Here is an 18,225-nt window from a genome sequence, read left to right on the forward strand (position 1 = left end):
ACAATGACTTCCGTATGTTCATTTTTTTGTCTTCTTCTTTTCTTTGTAGTTCTCTTTCTTTTTTCTCCCTTTCTCGATCTCTCTCTCTGCTCCACCCCTGTGTCTTCATCTTCATCAATTATGGAAGAGGCACATTGAAGACAATGTGATTTTTTTTTGGGGAAAATACATCACTTTTAAGAAACGAGGCTGTGGTAATATCATCGTTAGTGCTAGCGGTCATGTTTTAACGGACCATCTTTACCAAATGTGCTCCCACCGCAACTTCCTTTTCTCAGTATTTATCTTACTTCCCTCCTTTCCTTTAATAGTGTCAGCCACAGTCACATACACCACATCCTTTAAGCAGTGGTCAAAAGTTATCCTACAACAGTCACTTTAAAAGATCACATAGAGAAGAGCATTCTTCACTTATTGGGGGTACATTAGTTATCAACTACTCTTCAGAGAAAGCACGTGTATCACGCAATTATGCAAGAACAACGGCTATCCTCCACCATCAATCACTTTCAGTTTACGAACAGTGAATACACGAAGAAGAGAAGAAGCCAACAATACTATTACAAGATAAGTTGCTTTCTGTTGCTTCATGTGTGTATGACAGGACTGACTGGTGATAGTGCAAGTGTTTCAGTCTGCCAGAAGACACTGACCACGGCACAAAATGTCAGACTTCCACCCATTTCTAATACTCTAAATAAAAAATGAAAAAACTCTGTTATTATCCTTTGTTCATAAAAACTAGAAATAATCATATACAACATAGAGGAAGTAAGAACAAGAGATGTTGTGTGTGTGTGTTTGAATAAGAATGCGTGCGATTGCCTGTCAGACAAACATAAAATCAGTCATCATGACACATAAAAATAACTTTATTGATTTAAATTATACCCCAGAGTCAGTACATGGCCTTTCATGATAAATGCAATCATTAATACAAATCCAGAGCATCCCTGATTGTGTCTTTGTGATGATTATGATTTAATCTGCTAGACATGAAAAACTGAATTCTTCCCTCGGTCACAAATGGTGACAGGTTTAAAATGAATTTGTGCAAGTCAAGTTTCACAATTGAATGTGAATGTAACACAATTCACTCTAATTTCTAATTTTTCCAATAATAGTGCACCCACACCGAACATTAACAAGGGAACAGAAATAAAATTCTCATGTCATAAAAGTAGCCACTATTTAGTTGTTGTAAATTGTGTAGTACTAGTATCTGCAATAGAATCATCTTTTTTTTTTTTCTTTGCCACTGTTGTATTTGGTTGACTTTAGGGTCTGTCAATAGGAATAATACAACAAAGTGAAGAGGAGCATCCCTTTAACTAAACCACACACTGTAAAATTAGTGGTTGAAAGTAATTAAGTACATACTGCATACTTAAGTAAAGATTTGAGGTACTTGTACTTCACTTGAGTAATTCTATTTTATGCTACCTTATACTTCTACTCCATTACATGTTAATGTGAAATATTGTACGTTATAATCCACCACATTTATTTAACGGGTATAATTACTAGGTGCTTTTCAAATTACAGTTTCTAAAATATGTGATCAGTTTCTAAAATATGATGCATCATTGCAGATTAATATACCCCACAGTATTAAGAGGCTCTTAAAATTATCTGTCCAGATTAACTACAACATTTAAGTATCACTTACATGTTAATGCCTTAGTAATAATGGTTCAATAATATAATAGACATCTTCTTCCGTGACCAAATTTACTCATTCTTTCTCTCCACTACTTTTTTTTTTAATGTAAACTGAATGAAAGATAGGTCTCATCAATCTAGTAAACTAGTAAACTCATAACCAGTAAAATGAGGAGGAATTTGTAATTACAGTGGAGTATAATCCCGTTTGCATTTACACAAGACTGGAGATCATCTGTGGAGAGAGAGGTAGATGGAGAGACTTTTATTTTCTTATCTCGCACAAAGGATTGTTGATTGTTTTTCATCTTATTCTGTTACTTTCAATAGAATGAATCTAAAAAAAGTGCAATATTTTGCATGATCACTCTTAATAGAAACAACTGTAGTGTACGTAAAGTCACATGGTGTGATTTGGATAAGAGGGAAAGGGTCATTCTGGATGAATAAGGTGACAAACTAATGCCACAAAGTAGACATTGTTTTGTATGTTGCCAAAAATTCTACATGTGCAAATGTATAGGTATATGTGTGTGTGTGTTTGTGTGAATAATGAGCTCAGTGGAGAGGTAGAGGAGTATTATTCACCCTGTGTGTGATCAGTGGTCAGTGAAGTGATGACTGACCCTCCCCTCCTCCTACTCAGAATCCAGAACTGTGGTGAAGCGGAGGGGGAGCAAGCCTAGTTACAAATCTCCTCCACAGGCTAAACATGGCAAAACGCCTCCCTGGCAGAGCTTGACGCAATGCCTCCTACCACAGAAAGCTACATAGAGTATGTGTGGATTTTTGTTTTTGTATGTGTGTGAAGGAAATAGATAAGATAGATAAGACAGACAGACAGACAGAAAGATAGTGTTTGTGCGTGTCTAACCTGAGACTCTCTGTACATTTGGTAGTAATTTGTTCCAGAGTTGACACTCTTGAGCTCTCATCATGGCCTTTTGTTCTGGAGGGTTGTAGTTCAGAGTGACATAGTCCTGCTGTTCAGGGGTGAAGACGGGCCAGTTAGCTCCATCAATCCCTGGATTCCTGACAAAAAGAAAAGACAAATCAAGACAATTCAGCTGTGTCATGAGGGTCCTCACGCAGTTTGAGTGACTGATTGACTACCTGATTATGCGTACCCTGTTCGGGCAAAGTTGGCCCAGTGTTTCATAATCTTCTTAGTCATGTTCACTTCATTCTTCGTGTATCCCAGGGATGCATTCAGAGGCATTCCAAAGACAAATTCGATTTCATAGCCGTGCATAACACCCATCCATGCTGGCCAAGGATTGATCGACGACCGGTGATCAAATAAATATAGGAAAGTCTTGCCACCATACTGTGAGTACCTGGAAAGAAGTGGACAATACTCGTCTATTTTTGTTCTGCTCTAGCTCAGGTTAATTAGAGACAATAAAGCACAAACATACTGTATGCACTGGAACAATCACAAGAAATGAGAACTGACTCTTTGTCCTATTATTTAGAATGTCGGTGACCCAAACCATCCAGCTGGATGGGACAGCTATTAGTAAAAAACGCAACTCCCTTAAGAAAGTTATTTATCATAACTGTTTAACAACTGCAGCGTCAATGTTAGTCTTGCAACGACAGTAAGCTGATGTTAACTTAGCCTGCCAGTATGGTGTGTGTTAAAGAGAAGTACTACATATGATGATATTGTACAAACAGTAAACTTTATTTAGTGCAAGCTTTTTTTTGTTTAGGAATAATGTTACAAGCTATAGTGAATAATGTTACCGAAGACATCATTTTGTGTTAAAATCTTGGCCAAATATTTTTGTCAGTGATACACATGTTTAATTGTGTCCCTTGGAAGCTTTATTAGTGCAAATTATTTAAGCAATGACAAGGTTATTTTATTCAATATCACTTCTACTGCATTCCTTGCAATGCCTTAAACTGTATTCCCCTGGACAAAGCAAACAATTTTCTATCCACAGGGGACAAAGTATGACAAGAGGTGAGATCAAGACCCAGTTGTTGATACTATACATTTTACCCAACAATATAGGTGTGAAACAGTCAATAAAGATCTCAGTGGCAATTCTGTTTCATCATTTGCATTCTTATTGTCGACTGTTCGAACGTTCGCAGTGAGATCGACATACTTGGCTGGGAAACCAAGCAAGAGCCTCAAAACAGAGCCAACAAAATGTCTGCACTCGGGTCCCCAGACTTCATAAAGAGACTCTGACTCATTATTGCCCCTGCCTGGGGAACTGCGCCAGAGTTATTATAGTTTTGTATTTTTCATTAGTTTTTATTTTTATTTCATTTTTAATTTTTGCTTTCAATCCAGTTTAGTTCCAATTATTTTCCAGAATGGGTTTGCTCGTTATAGTTCAGTTTTTATTAGTTTCAGTATTGGTTTTATTTTTATTTTTTTTTATTATGGGGGGTATTTGTCAGGGGCAAGATTTAAGAAGTTCTCAATAAATATATGTACCAATGCCTCCTCATGCTTGTTGTGATGTTGTTCTTTAGTTGTGCCTGCTTACTATCACAACAGACAATATTTTGACACCGTGGAACAGTGAACGGTTAATCCTGAAGCTTCCTTTTACTGGTGTGGAAACAGGCATACCAGTTTCTCCCGTTTGTACCAATGAAGATAGTAGTTTAAGTTTTAAAGTTCAAATGTTTCCAGACCTTCATGACAGCATGACATTTATGTAGTATTAATGGCAGAAATTAGCAATATTTTTATATTTTTTTCATATCAATTGTATATTTGAATTGCTTACATCATACTTTTCTGGATCCTTTGCAACTTTTAGCTTGTGGCAACAAGCAGAAATTGAGCAACTGAGACTTTAATTTTTGTATAATTTTTATGTCTTTATTCTAATGATATGACTCTTCCTCAAAACAATTATAATCTGTCTGTGATTAATGAAGTAAAATAGTTGATATTTGTCATGATTAAGTCACATAATAAGATCCATCCATCCATTTCTAGCTGCTTATCCAGATCAGATTCATGGTGGCGAAAGGGCAAGCAGAGCATCACAGATAACTTTTCCTGAGCAACTTGCTCAAGTTCCCCCTAGGAGATCGCCAGTTGCTCCCAGATGGACAACACAACCCTGCCAACGCAACCCTGGCAATTCTTAAACAAATGGCTGTTTTCAGTCTGATTGCCAGGTTTCAACAAAATACAAGATAACGTTATCTTTCATCTGAATTCAATTTACTACCATTACACAAAACACTTAAAACTTATGGTTTTAAGAATACCAAAACCTTCCTTCTCAATCCATTTCTGGGATTTTAATTTTTGTGGTCATTCCTTGTAAGTGTAAATCAGACCACATCGTTAAAATTCAGAATTGATCTTACCTTTGAGCAAACTCTATCACAGGACAAACGAATTGCTGGTCTCCAACCAGACTACCAAGCAAGTCACGGTTTTTCATCCTGTTATTCTCATCTGTCCAGTCAGTGTACTGGAAAATTGCTGCTTCTCTTGAGATGTCACTTGTGTCTACCATTGTAAGGTTCACTCCGTACAGGAACTCTTTCCTGGTGATGAGACTCTGACCAGTGATGTTAAATCCAGGCACTCCATAAATTAGGAAGTAGGTCCCTTCGTCCTTGTTTAAGCCAAGCAGCACCTCTTTCTTTGGGAGGTTACTGGTACTCAGTAGCACCTATGGGGAAAAAAAGATGAGTTGGTGTTTGTGATATAAGGAGATATTTTTCAATTTAAGGGTCTAAATAAAAATGATACTCCAATGTTTAAGAGTACAAGATGGGACAGCAAAATTTTTGTTTTGAGCCTAATGATGCTGCTGTAATTACCCAGTGAGCATCCTTTTGATGATAGACTGAAACTACGCTACAGTTATTTGTTAAACGTCCTCCTCTACAGGTTACATCGTATAAATATTATTTCAATTGAATTTCAGTGCATGTTTCCATGTGTGGAAGGTTTCCTCGTGTGGCAGCAGGAAATAAAGTAATTACAATGTTGTTGTAACAGCAGGTAACCCAACTACTGATAGACAGTTAAGAATTTAGCTTTTGAACAAAATTAGTTTTATCCTTGATAACTACATGTCGCTTTGCCTTTACAGCATCAAAACTGCACTCCTTCTAAACTGAGCTGACTGGGATTAGATAAGATTGTGAAAATGTAGAAACAAATAAACCTACTTCGGGTTTATCTGGAAGGAAGTCCCCATCAACGACAGGGACAAAGCCTAAACCTAAGAGTGAAGGCTGTGTGAGAACAAACTGTTGCTTCAATATGATTTTCCCAGGATCAGCCTGCTGCAGACAAGCTTCCAGTTCACCTAGATGAGATGTGGGACACCCCAGTGATGTTGCCAGCATCAGGGCCCTGGATATTGACAAAGAACGGGAGCAAGGAAATCAGTAAAAGCATGGATATAGAGGAATGTGAGAAAAAGGAAGAGCAACGAGGGAGAACAATTAAAAAAAAAAGAGGGAGGGCCAGGGCAAATAAGGGAGAGCAAACGACAGGGAGTGCCCTTCAATAATAATAGCAAGATGAGGTATGGTTGAGAAGAGGGTGAATGACAGAATGACAGTGAACAATGGGATAGCAAGGGTAAGAAGGAGAGTCGTTTCTTAATGAAAGAATGTGAACCAATGAGAAAGAGCCAATGTGTTGGGAATGTTTGATCAAACACCATGTGTACTGCACTTGTACTTGATCTTGGTCAAACTTACTATGTAAAAGTCTGTGTTGTTTCAAATTTCATGGCATTCCAATAGTTGTGAACACATTTCACTTGAAATCATAAATGTCAACCTTATAGTGGCGCTAGAGATTGCCAAAGTCATAGGGGATGCATCATGTGGGAAACTTGATGTCTGTACAAAAATGTGTGCCAAACCAATGTGGTAGATGGAGACATAAGTCACAAGATCAGTGGAAACTTTGGCCTGCTGGTGGCACTGAAGCAAAAGTCAAGAGGTAACAAAAGTCAATAGGATTCACACACAGCGCTCCTTGAATGTCTGTCCATAATTTCATTGCAATATACTGTATGTAATAGTTGTGAAGACATTTCACTAAAAGCCTAAAATGTCAACCAGCTGGTGGTGCTACATGCAAAGTCAAGGGATCACCAAAGTCAGTAGGATCCATCCCCTTGGGACCATGAATATATGTGTAAAATTCCATGGCAATCCATCTAATTGTCGCTGAAATATTTCAGTCTGAACCAAGAGGTGGACCGACAGTCCTACATATAAATAAGTGGGGACTTAAGGTGAAATATATATATATATATATACACACACACACACACACACACACACACACACACACACACACACACACACACACACACACACACACACACACACACACACACACACACACACACACACACACAGTACCTGTTCCAGGACTCATTCTGGCTGATTGTGACCCAGGGTGCATTAGGAGAACCACTCTCCATCACAGCCCTTTGAAAAAGACCATGGCTCCCTGGGGATAGCAGGTGGAGGCCCACAGATCCTGACCCAGCACTCTCCCCAAACAGAGTCACCTGGAAACAAAAGCAAATCAAAACCCAACAGTTTGTTTTTTTGTTTGTTTAAACAGTTAAAAAAAAGTCTAATTTCCTTATTTTATATGGGATAGAAGACAAAAGCACATTACCTTTGAAGGATCACCTCCAAAAGCAGCGATATTATTGGCTACCCACTGAAGGGCTAGGCGCTGGTCCAGCAGACCCGCATTGCCCTGGATGTTCTTGTTGTCAGGAAGATACAGGAAACCCAAAGCTCCAAGTCTGTCATTGATGATCACATGAATGAGGAAAGATTTTGACAACAATTAACTGAAGATAAATTCCACATTCACTTACTCAACAGTAATTGAAATGAGTTAAAAGTAGGTTATTGTATATAATGATGAGGACTTTCTTGTTTACAAATGACTTTACACAGCTTACAAACCCACTACCATTTTTTGATGAGTAAGCAAGGATCTAGTGCCAAACCTTAGGCTAGGATAAACGTTCACCTCACTGTGTTTCCAGTTACACAGTAACTATAAAGACTCATTAAGAACATTTTATATTTTCAGTTTACATCAGTTCTTACCTGTAATTCATTGACACAACAACAACACCTTCAGATTTACTCAGGAAGCGGCCATCATAAATGTCCAGGGAGGATGTTCCTACAGTGAACCCGCCTCCGTAGATCCAGACAAGAACAGGAGCCAGGGGTAAGGGTTGACGCTGGATTTTATTGAAATGTGGGGACCAGACATTTAGGTACAGACAGTCCTCACTCAGAGGAGTGTTTGGGTTCCAAATCTCTGCACCTTTGAACCCTAGCAAGAATAATCATAATAATCATTGTCAACAGAGACTGACTTTATTACATGCAATATCTTGTAATTAGATATTAGCTGAATTAACTTATACAGTCATTTATGACAAACAGTTCTCAAACTGTTACAGAAGCAGTCAATAAATTAATTGATCCCTGGTTTGTTTTCCTTTTAATGAGCACTGCCTTGTCCCAGTCAGAAACAGTTTGACATTAATGCCTACTGCCCATATCTATTTGTGCTGTCATATCTATATTTGGAGTAAGGTTTTGGCATTTTCCCTGTACATATCCCTGGCACCGGTTGGAGCTGGCTTTCAAACAACCCATGACAGGTGACTGTGTCTATAAATAGCTATTTATCCACGACCCAGCCCCAATCCATGTTTTGGGTTTGCGAATAGGCCTGTATTAAATTCAGTTTGTGTACACATGCTTATGAATATTTTCAAGATGGCAAGTCTTTGTTTGCTATACTGTTAAAATGGCTCCAAAGGGTTAATATTTCACCCAACTCAATACTATCTACAATACAGTAATGAACCATTTAGTTAGTCACACACCAGGTGGGGGTGTGGATGTGTGGATGTTATATGGTGCTATATACCTGCTACCACTAAAACGTCTGCATGAAGGTAGTATGGTGGCCTTTTAACGTTATCTTTCATTCAAGCATGTACTAACTGTAGATGGACTCTTTTGGTGTTTTGTCACACTTTGGGCATCCAAGTGATTACCACTACTGACACTACTAAACCAGGTTCAAATCCACCTCAGTCAACAAAGTTTCAACTTATAGGGGCCGTCCATTGAATCTGCACATGGAGATCAGCTTACTAGTCATGTTTGGTACTACTCAGCCACTGAAAACTAACATTTTTACGATTATGGTGAGTGTGAGTTCCAAGTTTTTTAATAATACGGATGAGATCACTGTCCCAATGGGAAGGTGATGTCATCTGTATGCATATTTTTTCAAATTAAAATCACTTTCCCATTGGGAAAGTGGGAAAATCATCAAGTACTGGCTGACAGATGTTTCAAAGACTGAGCCACTTTTTGGCAGGGATTTAACTCACAACACCCACTTGAACATTTTACAGTACATAGTGTATGTGGGAGTGCATCAGTATGCATGTACACAGTGGTATAGACTACATGTATGCATTGTGTCCATCTATGTAAACATAGATGCTACCTGAAAAGGTTGTATCTTTCATCTGGTAGCAGGACTTTGGGAGCGTGGTGGCATCTCTCACTCCTTCCCATCTCTGTACTGGCTCTGGGGCTCTGAATCTCAGTTTTCCTAGAGGTGGTTTTCCATAAGGAATACCAAGAAATGCTCCAACATCACCACCCAGCACTGAAATCAACTTCCCTTGAACTTTCCCATGACTGGTATTGATTACAAGGTCAACTTGAGTGGCGGGTGATGCAGTCAGGAAATGAAGCAACAGAAGAAAAATAGCGAAGTGTGTACATGGAGAAATGGTCGCCATGAAAAATCCTAGGGAAAGAAAAACATGCGCACACACTTTTATTCTTTATGTATTCAAATGTAATTTGTTAGATTTAAACATTGCAATAACTATTAATATAATAACTGAATTTTCCAGCATGCCACACATGGTCTTAACTCTACTTTATCACTGAGTGTTTTACTTTCATACACTGGTTTTGCATTTTCAAGCTTTTATAATACAGCACTGTGGGTGCTGACTCCTTTAGTTCCATTTAACTACATTAAACTTATTGGCTAATATTTTTACTTTAAGTTGTATTTCTATGCTGTACTTTCTATTAATACATTTTGGTGTACCTTTTACTTCAGTAAAGAATTTCTGTGCTTTCGTAAACACTAGTATGAACAAATTTATTTTGGCCCAAGTCAGGATACTGTAGGGCACTGTCCAAAAAAAAAAAAAAAAGAATAAATAAATAAAGTTTTCTATAGATAGCAGATATAACAACAGCCATGTCCTTTGTTTAGGGTTCATGGAACTGGGTTCAAGGATCAGGGACCAGGATTAGTTAGTTAGATTTATTACTTTTACTGTACAAGGCATGATTAGATTCAGGAGCATTCAGGCATTCAGTTGTGGAAAATACCAGCATGCATTTGTCACTGTGCTTTACTTGTGCCAAGCTGTGAAACAATTGGCAGGTTGCTTTGCTGCATTCAACCCACACCTTGAGCAAAGCTAATTGTGTATCAAATGTCCAGAATACAAAAGGATACAACAGGACGGCATGTTTGTGTGTGTGTGTGTGTGTGTGTGTGTGTGTGTGTGTGTGTGTGAGAGAGAGAGAGAGAGAGAGAGAGAGAGCGAGAGAGCGAAAGAGAGGGATAGAGAGAGAGAGTCATTCCCGCGGCAAGTGTGTCCCTTAAGAAGAGTCTTATTATAATCTTCAGATATCTGGAAACATTAAGGCCCTTACCAATATGGCGATGCAGTTGACTACTGTCTCTTGAAGCCGCTTTACTTTCAAAAGGCACAGACTAAAGAAATAGCAAAGCTTCCAGAATAAAAGCCGCGCACAACCTGGATAATAAAGAGACGCGGGCACCCTGATGATTCATACAAGCGACTTCAAAAAAATCATTTCTTGATGGTGAATCTAGCCGGAGGACTGTATATGAAAGCTCTACTGACGTCTTACCTTACTAGTTGGCGGTTTGTGTCTGGAGTGAATGAGGACCCAGCAGTGATTGGGTGAAGAAGGCGTGGACTCAAAATCCCTCTGTCCAGCGTCTCCTTGGCTAGCCCTGTCCGCCACTGACAACGACTACTGCGGTCACTACAATATATATGTTGTATATTTAAGATATACTGCAAAACACCTGACCCGAAATGTCTATACAGGAGTACACCTTTTACTTAAGCAAAAGTATCAGTGCAAAAGTGGGGAAAAAAAAAAAAAAAAAATCCTTAATTACAAGTCAAATGTTTGCAGTCAAAATCCTACTTAAGTCGATATATTAAAAGCAAAATGCACTTAAAGTAAAATTTCTGGAGAAAATGCCTCCTGTGACTGTAATATTATTGTACACTACTTTATTAGATTGTTAATACTGATGCTTCAGTGTGTAAGAGGAATTTTGCTACAGCATTATACTGTACTATGTTCTGGTGGAACTAGTTAGAAGTTCATTAACTAGTTCTTGTCCAAAGGGATACAAAATAAAGCTGAGGGGTGAAGTGATTAAATTAGGGAGGAAAAAAAAAAAACATGTTCTGGACCACTTGTGTTCATTTTTCAGACTTGTCTCTAGGCTAGTTTTTACTTTTTTTGTGAAAAATTGGACAACTTCCTCTCTTTGGGTGCCAAACAGTTATTTAAATGTCACCAGTGGAGCAATTTAGAGGTGAGAGCTCTCTCTAACAACCCGAAGACATCTGAAACATGGCAAGCGGATTCCACCAAACACTGCTTTTTCATAAGGGGTCACAAGTCAAAAATCTTGGAAACATCAAAAATCTTTAATACTGCAATGTATTTTATAAGATGTTGTTTTGTTTCCTCTGAAAAGAAACTAGTAACCATAATTTTTAGATAAATGTAGTGGAGTAAAAATTACAATTTTTCTCCCTGAAATGTATTCCAGCAGAAGTATAAGGTAGTATAAAACGGAAATACCCAAGTAAAGCACAAGTACCTCTAAACTGTACTTAAGTTTACAGTACTTAAGTAAATGTACTTAGTTACTGTCCACCAGTACCGACAATGAATCACCCAGGGTTCACTGCTTCTCAACAGGTGAACCAGTAGGACACACAGAGCCAGAGGCAGTCATTTTCATTATATTCTGCTCAGCAGTTCACGATAAACAAGAAGAAGAAAATTATGCAGAGTTGAAAACAGCGGTGCATTTTGCATCAGACACAGTGATGGGTTTGTTTAGTATAGAGACTCATGGTTTTGCAGGTTTTGCACGTCCCACATACCAACCCTAGCTTGTAGAAAATCTGCTTATATATTTGCAAATACATTTTGCGAGAAATATAATGCCATCTCAATTATATTTTTAACAACATGATGAGAAAACATGTTTAATTAACCAGTCTCCATATCACATCACATCATGTCAATATCAGGGGTTGCATTCTCCAGTTAATCTTTCATTCGTATCATATCAATAATTTAAATTTAGGATTTCAATATTTTTGAACCAGGATCTCCAGTATGTGGATCAAGTAGCTCATGAAAAATAAAATGTGGCAGCTTAAGTAGGCTACAGCTGTTATTTCAGTGTGTCGCATACATATTTAATCAATATTTGGTAATTACTTAAGTACGGGACACACTCTCCCAGTGTTCAAGAACTTAAATTGGAATCAGGGCCAAAAACCTTGATCAGGACATCCTTACTTCAATCAAAGCCGATTGTTGCATTCTACACCTCCCTCATTCAATATATCATTTTAACAAGGTACCGGGACATGAAAACAATGTGAAGGAACATAAGTACTTTGTGATGCACCAGTATGGAGGCAATGGAAGGAAATAACTTTCCAATCAGAGCTGAGTATGTAAATTACTACCACGAAACACAACCCTGAAGAGAGGGCCCGCTATTTTGAGTCTGTGAACTGCCCATAAATCTAACCACTCGCGGGACTCAGAGTACAAATCCCAGGCTCCATTGTCAAAGCCCATGTTGTATGCCTACCATCCAACCGGACCTCCTCCCTATGACCTTTGTGACCTATGAAAACATAGCACCTCATTCACTTGAAAAAAATGTTGCCACTTAACATGAGTTCCATTTCCGGCTAATCCATCTATCTTTCTATCTTTCTTGCTCTTATTTTTATTTGTTTTTTGCAGTTGGTGAAAGTAAAATAGTTTGGGCATCACGACTCGTGGTTGGCAATAATCTGCAAATGTTATCTAGGTTGCTCACTCTAGGTTGATTTAACAGAACATAATAATAATAAATTGGAATGACTTTTTATTATAATTGAGTTTTTTTTGCTGCTTGACTGTTTAGATATATCTCTAATGCTTAAGCTGAGATACACATAGAACCAAGCATATAGTAACTCCATGGGAAATCCAGCCATGATAATCCTCATGCATTTTCTTTCATGACCTCCATGAAAATACTGTAGGAGTTGATTTGGAATAATGACACGGAGTCTAATTCCTCCTTATTATACCACTTCCTGTTATTGTCCCTTGTTTCTTTCTCACACTATTGTGTGCTTATCCTATCTGCTTTTTTGTCATCTCTGCTTTCCTATTCCACTTATCAAGAGGCCAAATCTGGAGAGAAAAGTAAACTTTTCTTAGGAATTTTTAGGGCTATGTGAATGAGTGTGTATGCATTTTGTGGTATATTTTATTTTGTATGTAAAAACCACAGGTCCATATTCTTTGTCTGTTAAGTACCTTCATGATGTTGTTATGTTCACACAGGTGGCAGAAGTGGGATGCTGAACAAGAAATGTTCATATTTAATTCTTGGAATCAGCCCATGTTGAGACACCATTAGGATAAATATTTTAGGATGCTGACAAGTTGGAATGCGGCCGAGGGATGGCCGTAGTCCAAGAATAACAAAAGTATGCAACCTAATGGTGGAAATCCTCTAATATGGGAAAAGGTAGGATGATACCTAAAATAAGCCACACAGAAGGGAATGGTCAGCACACAGAAGGGGGTGTCCAGCAAGGTATATAGAGTGAGAAGGGTTTAAATCAGGTTCAATGTTTGTGTTCATGAACCAGCCTTGGTTTACTGTATTTGATGCATTTTACGGTAAATCTATAGAATCACACCGACTCCACCTGTCTTTCTGTTTTTTTATTTGTTTAATTACTTTAGTGATTGAAAATTGCCTGTTAGTCATCAGAAAGTAGGTGTTGTTGAAGATCTGAGGATCTACTGGCCTATCTGAAGAGTTTTTCAGCAACAGATCGTCTATGCTGGCTCTCTGTGTATGTTTGTCTGTGTGTGACTGTGCATGTGTGTCTGCAGTAATGCAAAATTTTAGCATGTGTGTGGTTGCGTGTCTGTTTGCACATGGTGACTATCATATCTAATGAAACAGCTCCACCTTCAAAGTTACCACTATGCAACCTTGGAATGGATTTGTTTTGGTAAAAAAGCTGGACCAAATTTTCATACTGAAGCCTCTCTTATTACTTTTCAGGCAACAATGGCAGTTTACAGGTCAACTACCTCGCAAAATACTTTTAGAATATACAGTATATCAGTGAAGTAATACACAAAATCTAGAGAGCAGACATTCAACAGGTAAAGTAACGAGTGATGAAGATGGTGTTGATATTATAGAAAAACATCATAGAACTATGTTCTTGTATCTCAAACCACTGAAAAAATAAGAAAACTATACTACTAAATTTCCGCATTTAATGGAATCTCCCTCCATGAGTTACATCAGTTCAGCCATATAAATAGATGCTGTTGCGCTCTGCTATAAATCAATCATATGCATATTAAAACTGGTAAGAGGGCATGTTGAAAAAGACTAGATCAAATTATTTTCTATGGTTGAAATTGTGGAATTGTGAATTTATCTTTAAACATAGTGTTGTTTTAAAATGAATTTTTGATATTTTCATTATTTTATTTATTCTTGGTATTATATAAAAAAATATTATCATATAATCTAGCTTTCTATTTTTGCTTCAAAATCAAACTTTACTTTTGGAAAGAAATCCATTTACAAACAATAGAGTAACACATTTCCCTAAAGAAATACTTCAAAACCACAGGAAAACATTTAACCCCATTCCAAATGCAGGGACCTGTTTTCCTTTTCGGTCTCTCTTGCTGTCATTCCTTCTCTCTCTTCTGCGTCTCTCCATCTTTCAACATAGCAGCTGTAACAGTGGACACCAGCCCAAGAAAAAAGGGAGCCATGGGAGGGCTGACTCTTTAGAGATGTGTACAGCTTAGCAGGAGTGGTTGACGGATGGTAGACAGAGGTGGTAAGAGAGACTGAAAGATAGAGAGAGTGGCAGCAAACAGTTGGTTTGAGAAGAAAGACAGCACAGACTTCACCCCAACCACACAGCATCAGGGATTAGGCGGTTAAAGGAAAAAATGACAGGGATTTGAAAGGAACCTCTGTGAAAATGTTTTCACTCTCTCATTCCAAAATAAGCTTTGGACTGGCCTAGCACCCCCCCCCCAAAAAAAAAAAAAAAAGTGCACAAACACAGACACTCAGACAAGTTAATTCCACCCACCCGTACCCTTTTAATGTCAATCTGCTGTTATGAAGGCAGGGATAAGCAGAAGAAAAAAGAAAAAAAACATTTAATTCATTTCTTGTGTGTAAGCTTGGAGCAATGAGATAGTAAATATTCAATCATGGTGTCACAGAGAAGGATATTGGTTTATGTCATGCTCATTCTGTATGTCTCTATTTTATTTGAACGTGTGTGTGTGTGTGTGTGTGTGTGTGTGTATCTACATATATGTGTCTGTAATTATTTGAAGCTAGAGCTCTTAATATCCTACATATGAGCAAATAAGATCAGACCCCGAATAGCTGAGAAATCAATGAAATGTAAATAAAAATAAACCAGCTCGGATGTTTAACAATTACATTTCCAAGTTAAACTTCATTTATCAAGACAGACCTTTTGATTAGCAATGATAGCAACAACAGTTGGAAACAGGAAAGTCTACTCATTAAGGAATGTCTAAATTGTAGGATTGGAATTTCTGACTTCCTCAATCAGTACCACCACATCCTCTTTCTGATTTCTGACACAAAATAGTCAGTTACAGATGAACAAACGTGCAGCATAAATGGACTAATATCAAATTCAGGTTGTAGAGATCATTCTTTCTAAAGCCAGTTAAGCAAGGTGTGTACTTACCAAGTTCCTTGCTGTGGAAATCTCCTCTCCTGACTAGCTTGACCTTTTCCTGCAAGCAGCATAATATTTTCAGCCATAAAGAAGAGAAGAACAACTTGGTATTGGTTAGGAAATATTTAGAATTTTATCAATATTTACTCTTGCATGGCTGAACTTTTAACATTTAATCCATTTACTGCTTGTCAGTGATGTATAGTGGTTAAATAAAAGCCCGCTAGAGTTCCCAGTGAGCTTTCCACATTTGTATGTCACAGCTGGTGGTTATAGCACAGGCCAGGAGTACCCGATTGCATAACATATTAATCGATTAACTGAAGAGGACCCGGCTTACAAACAGACTTGTGGACTGTCAGGCAGGTAGGCAGGCAGGAACAGACAAAACATACAGACAGGTAGCAAGAACGGAGAGGTCAGAGCAGAAATTAAGAGGGCGATGTTACAATATAAAAACAAGGTAGAGGAAAATTTAAGAAGTAACAATTTGAAAGTTGCATGGGATGGAGTGAGGAAAATGACAGGCCAGTACATAACTGAAAACAAGCTAGGTAGCATTGCAGGCTATGACAACAATAAAGAACTAGCTGAAGCATTAAGTACTTTTTATTTACGATTTGATATCGAGGACTTTGCAAATGAACTATGGGAAATATGCAGTGAGTCAAACCAGATGTTTGTTGCTTATGATGTCAAAGCAGTACTTAAGAAAAAAATAAGACAAATAACAACCCAGGGCTGAACGGTATAAAAGGAGAAGGTATTGCTGAAGTATTTCTAAGCACAGCTCTGTGAGGTGTTCTGTTTAGGATGTCTCTGGAGCAGAGAAGGGTTACAAAGTCATGGAAGGAGTCCATTGTTGTGCTGTTGGCTGGTTATGAAGTCATTTGAAAGGCTGGTCAAAGGAGAACTGCTGGAAAGAGTAGGTGAGGCCCTGGACCCCATGCATTTTGTATATAGGGCTGGGCTGAGAGTTGAGATTGCCTCAATTACATTACTCAACGTTCTGTATAATCACCTAGAAGCCCCTGGCACACATGCCAGGCTTTTATTTTTGCGCTTCTGATCTGCTTTCAATACTATCCCATCATGTTTTGGCTAGGAGAATGCTTACTATTTTTAATTTCAATGTACATTTTTGATTGTAGATTTTTTAACATGTAGATCTCAGAGGGTGAGAGTAAATGGCCTCCTGTCAAAACAGCGCTTCTCCTCCCGTGGCTTTCCTCAGGGCTTTTTCCTGTTCCCTTTGCTGGACATTCTTTATACCAGTGATTCTTGAAGCCAGCATGGGGACAGGCACATTTTGAACTACACTGATGATAAAGTCCTGGTCAGCCTTTTACAGAAACACAAATCTGAGCATGGGACGGTGGTTGATGAGTTAGTCATATAGTGTGATGAAGCATTCCTTAAATTAAAAGCCACAAAGACCAAAGATATGGTCACTGGTTTTAAAAGTAATTCATCCCACCCACGATCTCAGACCTTCATCAAAGGAATTGGCATTGAATTTGATGGAACAGTATGAATAGCTTGGAACAGTTATTCACAACAAACTAAAATTTGATGCTATTCTGAGGTCTGTAAGAAGGAGCAGCAATGTTTATACTTCCTGAGGAAGTTAAATGTTTTTACTGTAGATAGAAAAATTATTTCCTCGTTCTACAAACCCTTTATCCAAGCTGTTCTTACTTTCTCTATTATCGTCTGGAATGGTAACTTGAGATCAGAGACCCTGAGCCATATTATGAAGGTGGCTGGCAAGGCGTCTCACAGACCATCAGGTCCTCTGCAAGGCTAAGTCTATACTAGACAGCACACAACACCCACTTCACTGTGAGTTTGAAATTCTCCTCTCAGGCTGGAGAATTAGAGTACCCTGGTTAATTTGCAATAGGAATAAAAACTCCTTTGTAACTTGTGCAATAAACCTGCTAAATTTGCACATTTAATTTTAATACTTTATATTTTAGAGATTGTTGTGTTGCATTTTATATATTGTATGTAATGGGAGACATTTTAGAAAACATTCATGTACTTGTATGTATGTAGCAGAGAGTCTGACAACTGACTGGGGAAAGGAGCAGATGAGGGAAATGAGGGACATATGTGTGTGTGTGTGTGTGTGTGTGTGTGTGTGTGTGTGTGTGTGCGTGCCTATATATATGTATATATATATATATATATATATATATATATGTATATATATATATATATATATATATATACATACATAGATAAATTAAAGGAAAGACCTGAATAAATGACTGGAGAAACATAACAAATGCAGATGCTTCCAGACAGGTGCACTGCATGGTACAATTAAGCAATTAACATCCGATCATGCTCTGTAGCATCTATAAACATGCTGACCAAGCCC

At 38.0% G+C, this 18,225-nt stretch overlaps 1 protein-coding gene across 3 annotated transcripts; it reads right to left on the minus strand.

The window, feature by feature from the left end:
• Nucleotides 1-896: 896 nt before the first annotated feature.
• LOC120791543 (acetylcholinesterase-like) lies at nt 897-10,757 on the minus strand. 3 transcript variants are annotated; one of them, XM_040129984.1, is made up of 11 exons: nt 10,651-10,757; nt 10,429-10,532; nt 9,188-9,496; nt 7,756-7,990; nt 7,310-7,442; nt 7,045-7,196; nt 5,830-6,016; nt 5,014-5,324; nt 2,790-2,999; nt 2,537-2,694; nt 897-1,897 (listed from the first exon to the last, which is right to left on the minus strand). In XM_040129984.1, the coding sequence occupies exons 3-11, from the start codon at nt 9,486-9,488 to the stop codon at nt 1,800-1,802; spliced, it is 1,785 nt and encodes a 594-aa protein (XP_039985918.1). In that variant the 5' UTR covers nt 9,489-9,496; nt 10,429-10,532; nt 10,651-10,757; the 3' UTR covers nt 897-1,799. The 3 variants fall into 3 exon arrangements, with proteins under 3 accessions (XP_039985918.1, XP_039985919.1, XP_039985916.1); XM_040129985.1 differs by lacking the exon at nt 10,429-10,532 and having other exon boundaries at nt 10,651-10,740; XM_040129982.1 differs by lacking the exon at nt 10,651-10,757 and having other exon boundaries at nt 10,429-10,639.
• Nucleotides 10,758-18,225: the final 7,468 nt, after the last annotated feature.

Source organism: Xiphias gladius, chromosome 7 (assembly GCF_016859285.1).
Source record: "Xiphias gladius isolate SHS-SW01 ecotype Sanya breed wild chromosome 7, ASM1685928v1, whole genome shotgun sequence".
Taxonomy (NCBI): Eukaryota; Metazoa; Chordata; class Actinopteri; order Istiophoriformes; family Xiphiidae; genus Xiphias; species Xiphias gladius.